Source organism: Pteropus medius, unplaced genomic scaffold, assembly GCF_902729225.1.
Source record: "Pteropus medius unplaced genomic scaffold, Ma_sr-lr_union100, whole genome shotgun sequence".
NCBI classification, from domain to species: Eukaryota; Metazoa; Chordata; class Mammalia; order Chiroptera; family Pteropodidae; genus Pteropus; species Pteropus medius.
The window spans coordinates 12,809,798-12,827,943 of NW_024355990.1; the positions used below are offsets into that span (position 1 = coordinate 12,809,798).

Sequence of the window (18,146 nt, forward strand, 5' to 3'; positions counted from 1 at the left end):
GAAAATGTGCAGCTCCAAACATTAACAAGTAGATGGTAAGAGTTTTTATTTTAACTGACTTCTGTTGTTAGTGTTTCCCTGATACACACCTCATTCTCACACAAAGCACTGAGGACAGCTGTCGCAAGCGAACATTTCCTGCTTCCCACATCTCTCCAATTCACTGCCAGTCTCATTTTAAGACATCCAGGAGGCAGCCTACTCTCTGATAATTCTGCATACAACCGCAAGTTCACAAGGGTTGTCTACTTCCTTCCAACACAATAGGCTTAAAAATAAATATGCAATAGTGATTTACACTTGAAAACAGTAAAAGACATAGTTCTAAGTTTCTTCATATTTTAGAAGTTTAATTTAAAGGTATATAAACACCTAAATTTATATTCAGAAAACTGAGCTACTCCTGGAAAAACACGAACCTTAATGCTACAGACTGCTAAAACTCAACTTTAATGACTTTGTCATTCTAGTTAAAAGTTTTTGTTTTCAGTAAATACTACTTTCTTCATATGCAGTATATGGAACTTTTATTTGGTATATCTAACTATAAGACTTCACTTGTCTGAGCCTTTATGTTTCTAAAAGTCTATATAGCTAAATTTAATGACCAATATATTTATAATATCAGACTTGTTTTAATAGTTAATAAAAAGTACACAATTGTTTAAAAGATTTCATCACATATATTTCTTCCATCTTAATTGTGAGTTAAAAGCCAGAAAATAATTAAAAAAATAAATCAACATAAACATTTGCATATGCACTGACTCCATTCCCTGCAAGTAGAAGTATTAGAAAAACCAAAGTGTTATAAAAGCCACGTGTCCTCTCCATTCTTTTTAAAATCAAGAGTTTTATGGAATAATATAAACAGTTTTTAGAGTTCAATCCAGCAGTAACCTCAAAGATGGTAAATAATTCCTTTACAACTTCCTGGTTCTGCTGGATGTGGCTCTGGAAAGATGCCAACGAGCTCAGGCAAGAAAGGGTGCGTCCCTTCTCCAAGTGGGGAGCAGCCTGGAATGCAGCAAGGACCAGTTAAACAATTACTCCCCTAGGTTTTTTAAAAAGTGATGCAAATAGTATTTTCACATCATAATTCAGCATTATTTGGTAGCTAAAATAAATAATTATATTACACTGAGATAAAGTTTTTTAAAAAGGGGAAATTTAAAAGCTGGATTTGAACTTTTATTATTGGCATTCATCATCCCCCTACCCCCAGCTGTTCGTATGCTTAGAACGATTTAAGAAATAGAAATATACTGAAGTTTTTCCCTATTTCAAGCTCATCTCATATTTGAAATACTCAATTATTCTTGGTAACCAAGGAGATTTGAGTATTTGATCTCCCTCAGTTTGGGGAAAGCACTTCTATGTACACACTGGAAAGTAAAGGGAAATATGTATATCTAGAGCTAAAAGGAGAAGAGAGGACCTTCTTGAGTTAAGAAGATTTATTTAAAAAAATGATTTGGATAGCTAATCACTTAAACTACCAGAGGCGGTGGGCTTATCAAATATTTACACACATTATACAGTTAGCAGAATCATTCCCTGTGACGGTAATTTTATTTCCCCACATTCAGGAAATATTTTCAACCTATAATCTATTCAATTTTGAAAATAACTGAGTCATTTGGGTTATAGCTTTTTCCTGCCTCTTTGTGAGGACACTGAAACCATGGTTTCCAGATACAGAAAACAAACTATTTCCTGACCTGTGACTTGCCCTGCAGGCAGTAGTAGGTCTGTTTGTATATTCTGACGGTATAAAATTCTATTCTCCAGGACAGATCTATCTATCTGGCTTCTGATGGAGCACTACCTTTCACCCTTCCTTTCTTTTGAAGAGCATGATCAGTACTGCCTATGAATCTGAAGATCTCTGTCAGCCAGAAAGACCAGTGTAATGGGATGACCACTGGGAGGGGATGGTAGGTGAAAAAATAATCAGTAATAAGGTCTATGAGCGGAATGATTTAGACTAATATTATCTTTTTTTTTTTTTTTTTTTAACGTGAGGGAGGGCAGGAGAGGGAAAAGAGAAGGGGAGAAAGCATTTAAGTATGTACAGGAAAAATTTTCCAATACTTGAAATAAAACAAGCTCCGATAACAAAGAAAAATCACTGTTTTAGAACTTGATATATTTTCTATTAAAAAGATAAAGAAAAAAATGACATTAAAAGCATGGCTCATAAGAGAAAAAGCTGATATATTGATATCATCAAAATTTTTGTGCTTCAAAATATATCAATAAGAAAACAAAAAGATAAGCAATACGCTGAGAAAATATTTTGCAAACACATTTCTGATTAAAATTTATGTCTAGAATACACAATAAATTCTTATATAACTCAATAAGACGACAAACAACCCAATAAAAAATGTGTAAAAGATTGGAACAGATATTTCACCAAAGAAGATACATGAATAGATAATAAACATAAAATAAGCGCAACATCATTAGTCATTTGAAAAATGCAAAGTAAAACCACAATAAAATTTCATACCCACTAGAATAACTACAATAAGAGATAAGACAAAAACAAACGGTAGAGGAGATGTGGAGAGACAGGAATCCCCTTACTGTGGATGGAAATGGGAAAAGGTGCAGCCGCTTTGGAAAACAGTTTGGCCGTTTCTTAAAATGTTAAATACAAATTTACTCTATGATCTAGCAACTTCACTCCTAGGTATCTATCTATCTATCTATCTATCTATCCAAAAGAAATAAAAATATATGTCCACCCAAAGGCTTATACATGAATGTTCACATAGTTTAAATTGGCACTATTCACAATAGTCAAACATTGTAAAAAACCTCATGTCCATCAACTGGTGAATGGATAGATAAAATGTGGTTAACAGCCATACAATGGAACACTATTTGCAATAAAAAGGAAAAAACTTCTCATATATGGATGAACCTTAAAAACATTATGCCAGACACAAGAGACCACATATTGTATGACTCCATTCACATAAAATGTCCAGAAAAGGTAAATCTATATAGAAAGTAGACTAGCGGTTACATGGGCCTGGAGGTAGGAACAAAGTTAACATTAAATAGATGTGAGAAATATTATTGGGATAATGACTGTTCTAAAAATGGTTTATAGTGAAGGTTGCATAGCTTTGTTTAGATTACTGAAGATTACCAAAGATTACTGAATTGGGTGAATTACTTGAAATGGGTGAATTTTATGATGTGTAAAATATGGCTCAATACACTTGTTTCTAAAAAAAAGGATAAAAAAATTCACATAGAAACTGCTGCTTCAGGAGTTTATCTAGGCTTCAGGAGTTTATCAGAACTACGGTGGCAATTAAAATGATTTCTGGCCAATTTGGGAACTGATCCTAGGTTTATGCTCTCAGTTAGGTTATTTTTAATCAACACTAAATATAGGTATTTCTTCAAATGTCTAGTTATGTTGCCTAGGACTGCTATTTCTAAACCAAAGACAGGTAAAACCCTTCTAGAAAGACCGGAGCCTATACATACTTTACATATATTTTAAGTTGAGGTATGATTTACATACATAAAGTCTATAAATCTTACATGTTTAGCTTAATAAAATTTTTAATATATATACCCATGCAACCATCATTCAGATCAAAATATAGAAGGCTCCTTTAACTGGTATCCCCACCAAAGGTAACCACTACTTTAGTTCTATCGCCACAAAAGTGCCATAATATTGTCCGTTTTTCTGAACTTTATATAAATATACATACTTCATACAGTATGTACTCTCTCCATAATGTTATCTGTGGCACTAGTACATTCTTTTCATTGTTGTATACAATTTATTTGTCCAGTCTACTGTTGACGGACATTGGAATTATTTATAAAAAAAAACTGATACGAACATCCCTATATTTGTCTTTTGGTGAATCCGAGGACTTCTTTTTGATGGGCATTCTATGTGGGAGTAAAACTGCTAGGTGTTAGGTAACATGCGCACATAGCCTTACGCACCTTTAACGCATCTTGCCGGCAGCTTTACAATTTATTGGGAGTGGGAGTAACGATCTTATTATAACCCCATCAGCAATGTATGACAATTTCAACTGCATCACATCCTCACTAACATTCAGCATTCTTTTAATTTTGTGAGTATGGGTACAGTGGTATCTCATTGTTAAGAACTTTGAAAGATCTGATATTTTATCCTTCTAAGCTAACAAGCTGGAATACTTCAAGAAGACATGAGACATCTAGGTCAGAGATGAAAGACTGTTACTCAGAGGAAGAGCAGTAGCCAGGGTATCAACATTTGTGCCAGTTCTCTGAGCCCCAGTTCCCACAGAGTAATACAAAGAAGGCTAGGTGATACCTGCACATGCAGACAGTTAACAAGAGAGGCATTCTGTGTCTAGAGATTTGCTTGCGTTTTTGGGGATTTTATATAAATGAAATCATAGTATGTACTTTTAAAATATGGCTTCTTTCACTAAGCATCTATTTTGCGATTCATACATGTTGTTGTAGTACCAATAGTTCATTTCTATTTGTGGCTGGGTGGTATCAATTGCAAGGATATACTATAATTTGTTTATCAATTTTCCTATTGATGGGCATTTGGGATGTTCACAGTTTTTGGCTATTACAAATAAATCTGCTACAATATTTGTATACATTTTTACAAGAACATATGCTTTCATTTCTCTTGTATAAATTCTATTGTTTTTTCACCTCATGTCTCATATGTATTATAATCATATATAGATATATAATGTGAATATATATTTTAAAGAATCATACGTAATATTAACCGTAGGAGAGAGGTGGAGAGGAAAATCTCTTAGACCCCTTCTCAACTATGCTGATAAAGCTTTTGACTTGGCAATTCGTTACCTTTAATTTTGCAAAATACCAGAGCTTTTAACTATTTTCTCTAACTCATGGCTTTCCTTCTTCAGTCTATCCTATATAGATCAATTGATCTTTCTATCTATCCATCTATCTACCTGCCTACCTACTTATCTACCTACCTACCTGCGTATATAGATATGTACACAAGTAGTCATTTTTCTAAACTGTAAATTTAATATGGCTCCTGCTTATACTCCTCAGTATCAACAAAATAAACCCAGCACTTACTGTCTGAGTACATAAAGTCCTCGGTATCACCTTTCAACATCATTTGCTACCACTTCTTCCACGTACCCCAAGTTCTTCTCACACAGAAATACCAATAATGTGCCTCCTTCCTTTTTTTCTGTTAGTCCTTCTTGTGATTTCTTATTCATCTTCTCTATGACGTCTTCTACTCCTCTCTACTCTACTCAGCCCCTTTGCACTTAGATGCTTCCTCCTCCGTGTTCCTACAGTATTTTATAAATTACTGTATTATAGCACTTATCATATTGTAGGTGAGTATGTTACAAAAACAACAATGGGTGTCAATTAGAATTTCCTCCTGTAATTCTCCATAAAATTCTTATTTTAATATTTGCTTCAGTCACTGTTCCAACGGATATGCAAAAACATACTGACGTACAACTACAGCCACAGTTATGTTGATGCCTGTAACCAGTAAAGTTGCTAAATGGCAAGAGCAAAAACTATGCCATGAGAGGTAGTTTAGAAGCCCCCAAATTACAAATTGGATGATAATTCTCTAACAGCTGACCACAATTTAAAAGATTTTTTAAGTAACTAGAACATCAGCTCTTAACAAGATAAAATTCTAAATAAACTAAAATCTTACAACCCATGTAATGAAAGAATGTATCCTGATACATTGCCTGATAAAATACTGCTTGGTTTGTAAAGTTTTTTTTTTTTTTTAAAGACATATTTCAAACGATATTTTTACCTGTGATTAAAATACCTGGTATAGAAACCTGGGTTCTATTTTCTGCAATAGAGTTATACAGTAAATTTCTTCAATATTTATTAGTTAGAGAAATAACTGGTAACTTATTAATACTTCTGCCAATTTCTGAAAAGCAATAGTGTTAGAAAGCTTGAGAGACAGTGAGGGAAGAATCATAACTGGCTAACTAGTTCTGGACAACTCTCTGTAAACCCTAAGATTAGAATGTGTATTGGGTAAAATAATAAATCTCTACAAACTATTATGCTCAAGAAGGACAACGTAGGTTTTAATCTCTTCAGTAAACTAAAAAGAGGACAAAAGAAGCTTGGACCTCCGTCTTCTAGAGCCAGAATTTTCTTAGGAATCACTGCAGCTTAGCTGTGAAGTAAACTGGATGTACCATTAAGGTAGGTAGCTGTATTTCCCTGTTTTTATATAAGCAAGGATTTAAATCCTTCTCTTCGGGACAGATTGAATTCGTCTAGCACTTTCTCATAAGTTATAACATTCTAGGATCCTAATGTGACATCATGGTTAAGGATCAACATATTTAAAAAAAAGAGAAAATTTTCTATCATTATATAAAAGCAAATAATCTTGAAAAATTAATAAAATCTTCTGAGTTACTGATCTTCCAGATGAACCATTCATTCTCCCCATAATCACATCTGATGACAGACACTGATGGTCTCTCAGAGGATGGAACAAAGAATAATGGTTTAGAAAAGGTACAAAAAGGAAATGAGAAGGGCAAGAAGCATTACGCTATCACTTGCATAACATAAATAATTACATCTGAGAAATATGAGCTCTTGACTACGGTATTTCATCATCTTGTGTCAGTGAGATAAACATATCCAGGCAAGTAAGACAAGCATAAGTTTGATTTTGTAGTATAGACAAAGTTCAGATGATGATGAATTTTGGAAATGCCAGAATGCCCAACTATTCTGCAAAAGCTCCTGGTCTGAATTATTAAATAGCAACTTAGCTGTATAAAAATTATCCCTTGACTAAAATTCCAAAGAGCTGCTAGAGAATAATGGCTCCATATTCTAGCCACTTAAACTTCTGTACCATTCCTTTATGACAGAGACTGCTAGTGGTGTTTGACTTGTCCTTTAGCAATGTAGGTACCTGGTGGTTCTTTAATAAGGGCCAAGGTATCATGAAAATATCGAGCTCTCAGAATGGGGAAGCTGAATTCTTGCCTGCCTGCCACTCCCTCAAACTATGGGTATATCATTTCTGATAATACAAATTCTACTGAAATACACTTTAATTTAATAATGTTTTTTAAAACTAAGGTTTTTAAAAACTTAAATCTCAAACTGAAATCCTTTCAAAGACTTCTGATGTGAGAAAAAAAGATTTTTAGTATTTCAACAATATACTTTCTAGGTTCTGTTTCTGATTTTATGTGTGTTTGTATGTATTTTAGGAACAGAACTAAACAACCACTTGAGGAACACAAGTCTTCCCCTGGGATCAAAAAGATAAGTACATGTATACTACCGAAACATAAAAGGGTAGCTTGATCAAAGAAGATTTAAATACTGTTAGAGCAGAACTTAGTTTCATTTCAATAAAGATATATACTGCACTAAAATGACCATTAAAAAAAAAACCCACCTTACCTGCTACTGAATTTGGTCGTGGCATAAGATACAGTGGAATAGACTGTACCGATTGAGACAAAACCGTTTCCAAATTCCTCTCTGGGATCTTATTCAGGCTATAGGTGGAAGCTGTCATGTTTTCATCAACCCGATACAAACAGGAATCCATGCTAGATTTTTGAGACTGCCAAGGTTTCAGGTTTCCTCCAGATCCTAATTCTTTACTGCTTTCTCCAACATATTTTGTGCGTTCCACATTTTCAGAATAGCTTGTCAATGTAGCTGAAGAAAAAAAAAAAGAATAAAATGAATTAAAAAAAAACAATACCTAATGTTTACTACTACCCAAATTCAAGACTAAATAATGATAGCATTAGTAACATTATTTTAAAAAAGTAATTGATGATCATTTCATTTCTACCATGAAGTTTAAATAATTGAAACCAAAATATAACTATCACATATTTTCTCTCACATCCGTCTCATATGTTTACCTTAACAACTCTATTTAAATGAACCAAACATTTATACATCAGTGCTAAAAGACCTACAACAGGGGCCTATCAATGCTAAAAATTTCATAATTTCATCAAAAGGGAATTTATATAATTTTCGTGAACTGCTGGAGTGCCAGAAGTCTCAAAAAGATCTTTATATTCTTTTTATCCTATATTTTCCCTCATTTAAATTTATTTCCTGGCCCTTTACATGTAACAAAGAATTAGAAAAAAGTAACAGTCCCTAAGTAGAAGCTAATAGAGGAGAAAGAATCTGTCCAAATATGGAAGTAATACAGGGCGTTTTTGTTTGTACAGCTGACTACAGCTATAAGCCTATGCAAGTCCTTTCATGAAATTAAACCAAAACTGAAAGGGCTTCTAGAATTTTATCTAGTCTTATCACTAATTATAAACAGGAAAATTTTCATCAACCCCAGAAATGGAAGGATTCAACACATTAAAATCTAGATTATAAAAATTTTAGCAATAATTATAGAACAAGAATAAAATGTTATTCCAGGGGAGTTTTTATATGTTAGTTCACAGTCTCTTCTTATATTTAATATGCCTATTGTTAAAAGAAGAAATCTAAGTTCATGAGGTAATTTCCATGATTCTTTTAGTGTGGTTTTCACTCGAAATTTAAAGAGTTCTGGACTTTGTAGTAACACGGGAAGAAGATGAATTACAAAAGAAGACACCTGGTTGCCTTCCAGACTTGCTGCCCTTTATGATATGTCCTCCTTGCATCTGAGAATGAAGTGCTGCCTCATGGGCCTCTCCTTTCAGAAAAGAACTGAGAGTATCATAGCATCATGGATGACACTAGATGCTAAAAAAGAATATTATGAGATCTATGTGGTGCAAGGGTTGAATTTTACTGGATTTGCTGCCTGTAATCTGGCTGCCGTGGTCCTAGCAATGCTGCGAACCATTCCCTTGGACTGAAGCTGGGGCCCTGTTACTAACATCCTTGCTGGTCGCTCCTAGTCTTTTGTGTTGGTCATGGGCACAGTGAACCAGTGCCTTGTGCGCTGCTGCATACAGCTTCCCTCCTCTGTCCATGGACTTCTTTGATGCCACTGAGACATCGGAGGCAGGCTCCTAGATTTACACAATTTAAGAGTGGGGAAAACAATGCCATATTAGGGCTAACACATCAATATGAGAAGGGAACTGGCAGGAAAATCCCCTTCTAATCCCACCTTCCTTCCACAGCTCAGAAACGTGGTCTTGCCTAAGACTTTCAGCAGGACCACGTAATTCCTTTCCTTATCTTTGCTCTCTCTCCTTTGTTGCCTCTCTCCTCCATTCATTCGCTCTTGCTTCCCTGGGTTACACTTCCTTAATAAAGTGGTATCATGTAACCTTCTGTCTCAGGATCTGTTTTCTAAGGAATCTGTGCTAAGGTCATCCTGTTGGTGAAAATTTTGGGAACCATGGGCTAGAAATGCTTGAAGCTAACTCAAATGTTCAAGTCATATTAAGTTAATATTATTTTGGTATATGGTTAAAATCACTCACTTTTATTAAAAATTCATTTCATATATTCAGTCTTTCAGTCAAAAATAGTCCAATGGTTCCAAAATTTTTGCCACCAAACTCAATGTTGCACCTTCCCCGATGAGCTTTTTATGGATTCCATAGCATATTTTATAATTTTAATTTCTAAATGTGTTTAGTGAGATATATATATACATATGTATGTGTGTGTGTGTGTGTGTGTGTGTGTGTACAGTATTTATATTATGTGTGTATATGTCTATATGTAGTCTTTTTTAACAGATGTATTCTTCTTATCCTAATTTCTGGAAATTGTCTCATTACTTTAAAATATAAACATTTTTTAGTAAAATCTGACTGAAATGTAACTTCATTTGGTGTGAAGGTGTGGTGATTCAGCTGGCTTTGTAATTCTTAGCTAGAAGTTTGGATCTCACACAAGTGCCAGGGTCAGTATAATGAAAGCCAGAAAATGGAAACTCCTATTTCCCAAAGGACTTGTCTACATGTAAAATATCTGTTATTTAACCCCTTGCCTTTCACGATTTTTTCTGAGTTGTGTCCCTGCAGAAGTTTTTATCATTAAGTCCCAAATCAGAGTTGGCTAAGATTTGCTTATATCTGTATGGTCTTAGCCTAGAAATATATCCCCTATTTTCAGATAAACCATGAGCACATTCAATAGGCTCCAAACATTAAAACAGAACTTCTTTAAAGGTCTGCGAAGGTCGTAATGGGTTTTACTATTTTCAATATTTCAAATTATTTATAAATAATAATGTTTACTAGTAACTAGTTAACTAAAATATCACACTACTGTAAACTTACTGTAACTAAAATATCACGCTACTGTAAGCTGGAATTGTATCAACGGTGAGAGAGCCAGTTAATTCATTTTGAATAGAAGCTTTGGTGGAGATGTATTTGTTTGATAAATTAAAAATGAGAAATAAACTATTGAAAATGAATAATGTTAAAATGTCTTTCAAAAATATAAGATCAACAAAAATTATAAAAGTCCTGATTGGTGGTAGAAAGATTTGAGAAACTTTGACTTAATCTGTGGTACAAAGAAAGAATTATTCAGTGGTCTGTGGACCCTTTCTTATTATTCAAATGCTGAATTTTATAATAAGGAAGGGCTTTTATGGTCATGGTATTTAAAAGCAAAGACAAGGAGGGCAGTTAGTTTTCCCAGTGTAAAAGAGTACTGGTGTAACTCTGCACTAACACTGTACTCTTTGCATAAACCAAACCTATTATTACATGGTTCATTTGTTTTTCAAAAGTGAAGCCGGGAGTATGCCTTGCCCTTTTTTCCTTAGAAAAAGTTTGATTTCCCAAAACTTCACTCATCTCCATGTGACTAATTCCCCTTAACAAGTATACAATAGGCAATAAGTGTAAGAAGAACTGAGAATCTCCATGAATGCCACCAGCTCAGTAAGAAAGGAACTTTTTCTGAACCACTTCTATTGGTATTTACAGACATGAATTTACAGAAAGTAGTAGAAAAAAACTTTTTCTATCCACCACTCTTTTTATCAGGTAATGCCTTTAAAAGAGTGGCTACGCGGAGAGGGATAGCTTTCATTTTGTTTACCGCTGTTTCTCTCTCCAGCATCATTATAAAGAGAACACATTTTATATATACATTTCAACAATTCAAAATCAGATTTTTTTTTGAAAACCTTAAGCTTGTGTCATTATTTAAAAAAAAAAAAAGAAGACACGAAATGATTAATATAAAAACCAACTCACCAATGATGCCACTATCTCTGCTTTCGAGGGTGGAGGTTGGACTAGTGACAGCCCCGTAGCTGCAGTCCTTGGCAGTTGCATTTGTACTGACTGGTGGGAGGGTGGAGCAGGGGCTACTGGCTGGCGGAGAGGCAGTGCTGCTAGTCAAGGTGGAACAGGGACTTATCCGCTGAGTGATTGCTGAGGTCTGAAAAATTAGAATGAAAAATAAATAAGACAAACTGATCAGCTGTTAAAGTAAAATATATCTAATGGTAAAATATAAGCTTTGATGAGAAAAAGAAGAAAATCTACATGCACGGCTTTTACATCTATTAGGTTCTATTTATTTTTGCTTTCTAGGATAAGAGATTCTGCATTCCACAATTAAGGTGAAACTTAATAAACTTAACATGAGCAGAGACTATGGCCAATTTTTCTGCCTAGAAAATTTCCAGTGGCAAGTATTCGTTATCACTGCAATGAATTAGCAGAATAATTTTTAAAATTAAGCACCAGTTGTCCTTGCTATTTCCAATCAGTAAAACTTATGAAGTCTTGAATATTGTCTTGTTAAGAATTTCCTTCAGATAGGAAAAAAATATATATCTCCAGCTGAAGAGAAATAAAAATAAGGTTATTGATGCAAACAACTAGAACTTTTTTGATACATAAGTAGCTGCCGGAGATAATAAATGAATACAGAGAAAATGCCTTATTCTAAAAGTCTAATAAAACAAATCAAACAATATTAATTTCATACAAAATTAAATTTCTCTGTAGAAACTAATTACAGACTAAGATCACTTTGTATCCGGAATAATTCTTACACTGAAGTTACCTCCTTTTTAAGTTTCTGATGGGAAGGAATAATCACCAAAATGATTGGTGGTAATATATTCTGGTTTACTGAATGTAATGACAATTCATTTTTCTTTAGTTCTTTCTATTCAAATTACTGAAATAACGAATAAACGTATTTTTTTCAAAAACTATAAGAAATTTTATCCTTTTCAAAATAAGTGATCAATGACAAAATCACATGGATGACTAATGATAAATTTGACATCTTTAATTCTTAAAAGAAGCAGAAGCCTTTCAACTTCTTTAAATACAAAGTCTTTCTTCATATTCTCTCTGCTAAAATTGAAGATTTATATTTAATATGTGATTGGAAAACATGTTGATCACTAAATATGAGACTATTAAGGCTCTTTGACTCATCCTAAAAAGATTTCTAGATGCAAGCCCTTGTATTTAATCATCTGTGTTGAATCCAGGTTTTGATTTTTAATTTAAATGCTATAATCAGGTCATAAAATGTACATTCAGCTCAACCAAGCACAAGTGACATTCTCAGAATCCTGTAAACAAATAAATCTTTTCAATCATATTAATAATATCAGGAACTGATTTTTCTTATGTAAGCCATCAAATCTATGCCATTTCTCTTCAATTACATAATTTTCCTCCAGAGCAGGGAGGAGTTTCGATTTCTTTGTATCTCTTTTTTTTTTTTTTTAATAAAATGATACTGAGCAATGGTTTTTAACTAGGCATGCAGTACAATCACCTGTGGAATGACAAAAAACAAACAGGCTCCCCTACAAAACGGACATACTGAGCTCCACCCCAGACTTACTAAATCAGAAACCTCTCTAGTTAGACTTTGGCATGGCAATTTTTAACCTTTTCATTCTCAGTGTAAGAAACATGCAGGTAATGAAATGAACTATACTAGGGTCTTTTACATAGCTACACCTGTAGTCATCCCACATTGAAAAAGTTTCATTTTGGTATGGATCTAGTACTTCTACAACAACTCATTTCCTCATTTCCGTTTTTAGACAAGATTTGCAGTCTGTTCTTTGAGAAAAGAAAATGTATTATATGCATTAATATAGCCAATTGGAAGGGTAAGCTCAAATGACACTATTTTTACTAAGTTATTTTCTGCAAAATATAGCATATATCACAGAATTTGTCTTTAAAAACTTTAGCTATAAAAGCAAAGCTTAAAGGTCAAGTCAAGAGCAGAAAATTGTTCATGGCTTATGAATTAAAAGGCAGGCTTTACATTTATTTAGGGAAGCCAGTTGAAGACATAGAAACCTCTTAGGCAGAAAGACATTATCCACTTCCAAAACCTTTCAGTGGTTTCCACACTGTTCTTAGTGTTCTCCAGAAGGATCCAAAACTCTCAATCTGGATCTCTTAAAGGTCCTACAAATACAGAAGAACCTAATGATGGAATTCATAAGGCACATCCTAATACCTCAGAAACTACTGAGAGAAGAAAATACAGCGATCAACTGAGTATCATTTTCAGTATTTAGTTTTTGCAGAAAAATGATATATGCTGACTTGCCTGTGCTGGACTCTGTCGTTATTAGTACCAAGGATACCATTACTATAGGGTCTTCCTAAACAAAGCAATCTATCTTTGTTATTATTCTGTTTAGCTCAGAAGGTCACCAAATGAACATAACCTCCTAGTTCTTAGTAGTCTTCCCAAGAGTAGATATTCTGATGATCAATTTAGTCACTTACTTCTGTGGTTCTAAGGTAGTTTTATGGTTTATTATATTCTAAGAAAGCTAACATTAAGCTTCATTATTAATACTTTACATTTAATACTTTACAATTAAAAAAATTTTAATATGTTATTTCATTTACTTCTTATCAACCAAGTATGAGACATAATATTATTTTTCCCACTTAAGAAATGTGAAAATGAAACTGCTGTAAGCATGAGCTATAAATTTTCCTTAAATCATATAGTCTTCACAAATATTTATATACTAATTATAGTGCATATTATTTTATACCTTTTATATATATGGCATTTTATGCCTTACAAGGTGTTTTCATATTCATGATTTAACTTGATCTTCACGATAATCCTGTCAGGTGTTATTATTTCATATTACAATGGAACACCATGGTGTAGCTGTTAAGGACATAGGTTGTGAAAGTAGACTGCCTGGATTTAAATACTATTAAATTATTTTGGCAGTGTGTTTCCCTTTTTTGTCTCGAGATGGCTTCTTCTATATGTCCTCAGTTGAAAGACTTCTGTTGAACTAACATTCAGGTGGTTTTAATGATGGCTGCTCTGTAGTTTAGTTGTAATTTTGATGTGGTTGTGAGAAAAGGCAAGCGCAGCATGTACCTACTTCTCTATCTTGACTGGAATTCTCGTGTTTTCACCTTTTTAATCTAAAAATTGGAATATAAATAGACCCTACCACACTGGGTTGTAAGAAAGCTTAAACGAAATAGTGCAAATAAAGCAATTAGTACAATGATTAGTACACAGTAAGCATTTAATAAATGTCAGTTATTATTACCTATGAAAAATCTAAAGCTTGGAAATGTTAAGTGACACGTCCAAATTTACAAAATAGTAGGTGGTAGAGTTGGAACCAGAATACAAGTTTTCTACCTCCTGGTTTGGTGTCTATTCTATTATACTATATCGCTTGAAGTACATTAAATCAATAATGCGACTCATTTACTTATTTCAGACTATATTATTCAGTAAATACACAAGTAAGGCGTGCTCCATGGACTTGTGACTTTATTCAGAAATCACTGCAACATGCTGTGACGTGAAGCATCTCAGAAACAACAAAGTACAAATTTTAGCACCTGAAGAAATGTAGCTTTTTAGAAACAACTGGGTCCTCAGCAAATAGACTAAAATGTCATGTTAGCTAAGTCATTTTATAGAGCAGACACATTTAACATGAACCTCAAGAAATAAAAAGTAAAATAAATGTTTTATTTATATCAATATTTAAAAAGCCCTCAACTCATATCATCCCATTTTTTTTATTCACAGGGAATAGGATTTAAATGGTTACAATGTAAACTGATTAAAAAAATCATCACTCCTTGCCATCATGACACTACATTCTTCTATGAGATACAGAGCAAACAATCCCAGAGCAATGACGTGAGGAAGTGAGTTACATGGGAAAGCATTCCAGTATGAATGAGCGTTTTATGTGCTCGAGGCACGACACGGAGGTCAGTGTTGCTGAAGAGCTGCAGGTGAAAGGGCGAGGGGCAGGAAATGATGCAGGAGAGGTTTGCAAGGGGTCAGACCAGGTGGGGCCTTTCTGGTCATGGTAAGGATTTTAGATTTAATTCTAAATTTGATGGAAATACAGTGGAAGACTGAAAGCAGAGAAGCGAAAGGATCAAATTCCCATTTTACAAGGATCACTATGGCTATCATGTACACAGACTACAGGAGGTGATAGTGGAAGCAGAGACCTATTAGGCGGCCATTTATCCAAACAGTAAATACTTACTGAGCACCTACTAATTATAGACACAGCAGTAAAAAGAAGAGGCAAAAGTTTCAGGCTTTCCAGTCTTACATTCTAGTAGCTGTTGTAGCCCAGGCAAGAAATGACAGTGGCTTGGACTTAGGTGTAGCAGTGAAGACTGTGAGAAGGGATCGGATTAACATACATTTTGAAGATAGCCTACATGATTCGCTGAAAGAGTGAATATGGAATATGACAGAAAAGTCAAGAATGGCTCCTAAGCATGTAGATGATACCATCCGCTCAGATAGAAAACACCGCAGCAGGAGCAGGTTATGGGAAAAAATGCAAGGGTTCAGATTTCCACATGTTAAATTTGAGATTTAACATATAAGTAGAAAGGTGGTGTAGGCAGCTCTGTATACAGATCTGGAGTTACAGGAAAGGCAGGGCTAGAGATAATGTTTTGTTATATTATGTTTTTATTGTTTCAGTTTAAAATATTTTCTAATTTCTTCTTTGATTCAAAGGCTATTTAGATGTATGTTAATATCCAAACATTTTCTAAGTTATCTTTTAGCTATTGCTCTGTTAAGTCATTTTGTAATTGATTAATTCTACCATGGTCACAGTAATTGGAATCTTTTGAAATTTGCTGAGATCTGCTCTATAGCTCAGCATGTTATCAATATGGTACATGACCCATGTGCCTCTGGAAACAATGTGTATTCTCCAACTTCTGGGTACAGTGCTCATATACATGTCAATTTTGTTTGTTGGCTTATTTACTTATCTACTGATTTATTTTCTCATTTGTTCAATAAATGAACCAATACCTGAAAGTGGCTTTTTAAAGCTAAGAATGAAACTAAAAGATGTTTCACAAACTGAAGAAAATAGTAATTATGAAAAATTAAGTGATATCTCCAAGCCTCAAAAGGCATTCGACAATTGGGATTACACACACACACACACACACACACACACACACACACCCACCCACCCATCCAACCTCCCCCTCCTCCGCCACCCCCCGTGACATTTTTCCTTTCCTGGTTTAACAGGATGATTCATCTCATGTTTCACAAAGTTGGTTACAAGCTCTTTACCTGATTTTCGTCCTGTACTTCCATGTTGTATTGGTCACCTGGCTGAACTTCCGTGACTTTCTCTCCAAGGAGGAAACCCAGACGAGTCATGAGTGTGTTTGCTGCCTCATCTACAGATGGAGGGGGACCAAGATCCTGTTCAGCATCACCTAAAACAGGAAGATATTGAAACATATGAATCTTTCATAATAAAATGGCCGAGTTCTGCAAATATTCTTATATTCAGTTTGGTCATTTCCTTTGTTTTTACATTCTAAACCCAAAATTACAAGGTCCCTGTCTAGAATCTGATTTTCCCACGTTTACATATTATAATTGCTATACAGTTTACTCAGATTATCCTCTACTTATGTGCTCGAAATGAGTCTGAATGTTTTTGTAACTTACTGAATAGAAAAAGTTTCCCATTTCCTTGACAATTAGACTTCCAATACAGTCCTAGTCTTGGGATCTAGTTCCTGGCTGCAATCACTACCTTCATTTAGGTTCGTTTATCTTTTTTCCCCTTACAATTTGTGTGAATATCCTTTTATTTTGAAATCAGTTCAAATTTACAAGAAAGTTTCAAGAATAGTACAAAGAATATTATTTTCCTTAACCATCTGAAAGTACTGACATGATGTCTCATCCTCCCCAGATACCATGTATTTCCTTATAAACAAGGATATTCTCTTACATAACCATAGGACCAGCACAGAAATCAGGAAACTAACATTTTACATTATTATGCTCTCATCCACGGACACCATTTAAGTTTTGATATTTGTCCCAGTAATGTCCTTTCTAGAAAAAGGATCCAACAATTCAGGATTGTGTAATGCATTTAGTTCTCAGTTTCCTTTTATCTCTTTTGATCTAGAACAGTTTTTCAGTCTTTTCTTAATCGTGACCTTGAAACTGTTTAAGATTTTAGGCCAGCTGTTTGCACAAAGTCTCTCCATTTGAATTTATCTAATGTGACCTCATGATCTGATTCAGGTCATCCACTTTTGGCAGGAATATCACAAAAATAATGCTGTGTTAACTTTGATCACTTGGTTATGGTAGTGTTTGCCAGATTTTTCCACTCTAAAATTATACTTTTTCACTTTGTAATGAATAAGTATTTTGTAAAGGAATTCTTTGGGATTATGTAAATATCCCATTCCTCAACAAACTTTTAAATTAAAAAAAAAGTTTGTGATAAAATACACATTACAAAATCTGCCATTCTAATTATTTTAAGTGTAAAATTTAGTGGCATTAAGTACATTTACAATGTTGTACAACCATTGCCACTATCCATTTCCAGAATTTTTAATCTTCCCTCAAAAAAATTCTGTACCCATTAAATAACTCTCCATTACCCTCTCTTACTAACCCCTAGTAATCTCTATTCTACTTTCTGTCTCTGTGAATGTGCATATTCTAGGTATCTCATATAAGTGGAATCATACAATATTTGTCCTTTTATGTCTAGCTTATCTCACTCAGCATAATGTTTTCAAGGTTCGTCCATGTTGCAGCATGTATCAGAATTTCATTTTTTATATTTCACTCCTTTTATGACTGAATAATATTCCACT

General features: G+C 34.0%; 1 protein-coding gene across 6 annotated transcripts in view; it reads right to left on the reverse strand.

Moving 5' to 3' along the window:
- The window catches only part of TANC2 (tetratricopeptide repeat, ankyrin repeat and coiled-coil containing 2), a 296,707-nt gene that overhangs the window by 109,911 nt on the left and 168,650 nt on the right, over positions 1-18,146 (reverse strand). For all 6 annotated transcript variants that reach the window (XM_039859913.1, XM_039859912.1, XM_039859911.1 and 3 more), the window contains 3 exons: positions 16,582-16,730; positions 11,217-11,403; positions 7,471-7,734 (listed from right to left, as the gene is read on the reverse strand). In XM_039859913.1, coding sequence (XP_039715847.1) covers positions 7,471-7,734; positions 11,217-11,403; positions 16,582-16,730 — 600 coding nt within the window. The remainder of the gene's footprint in view (positions 1-7,470; positions 7,735-11,216; positions 11,404-16,581; positions 16,731-18,146) is intronic.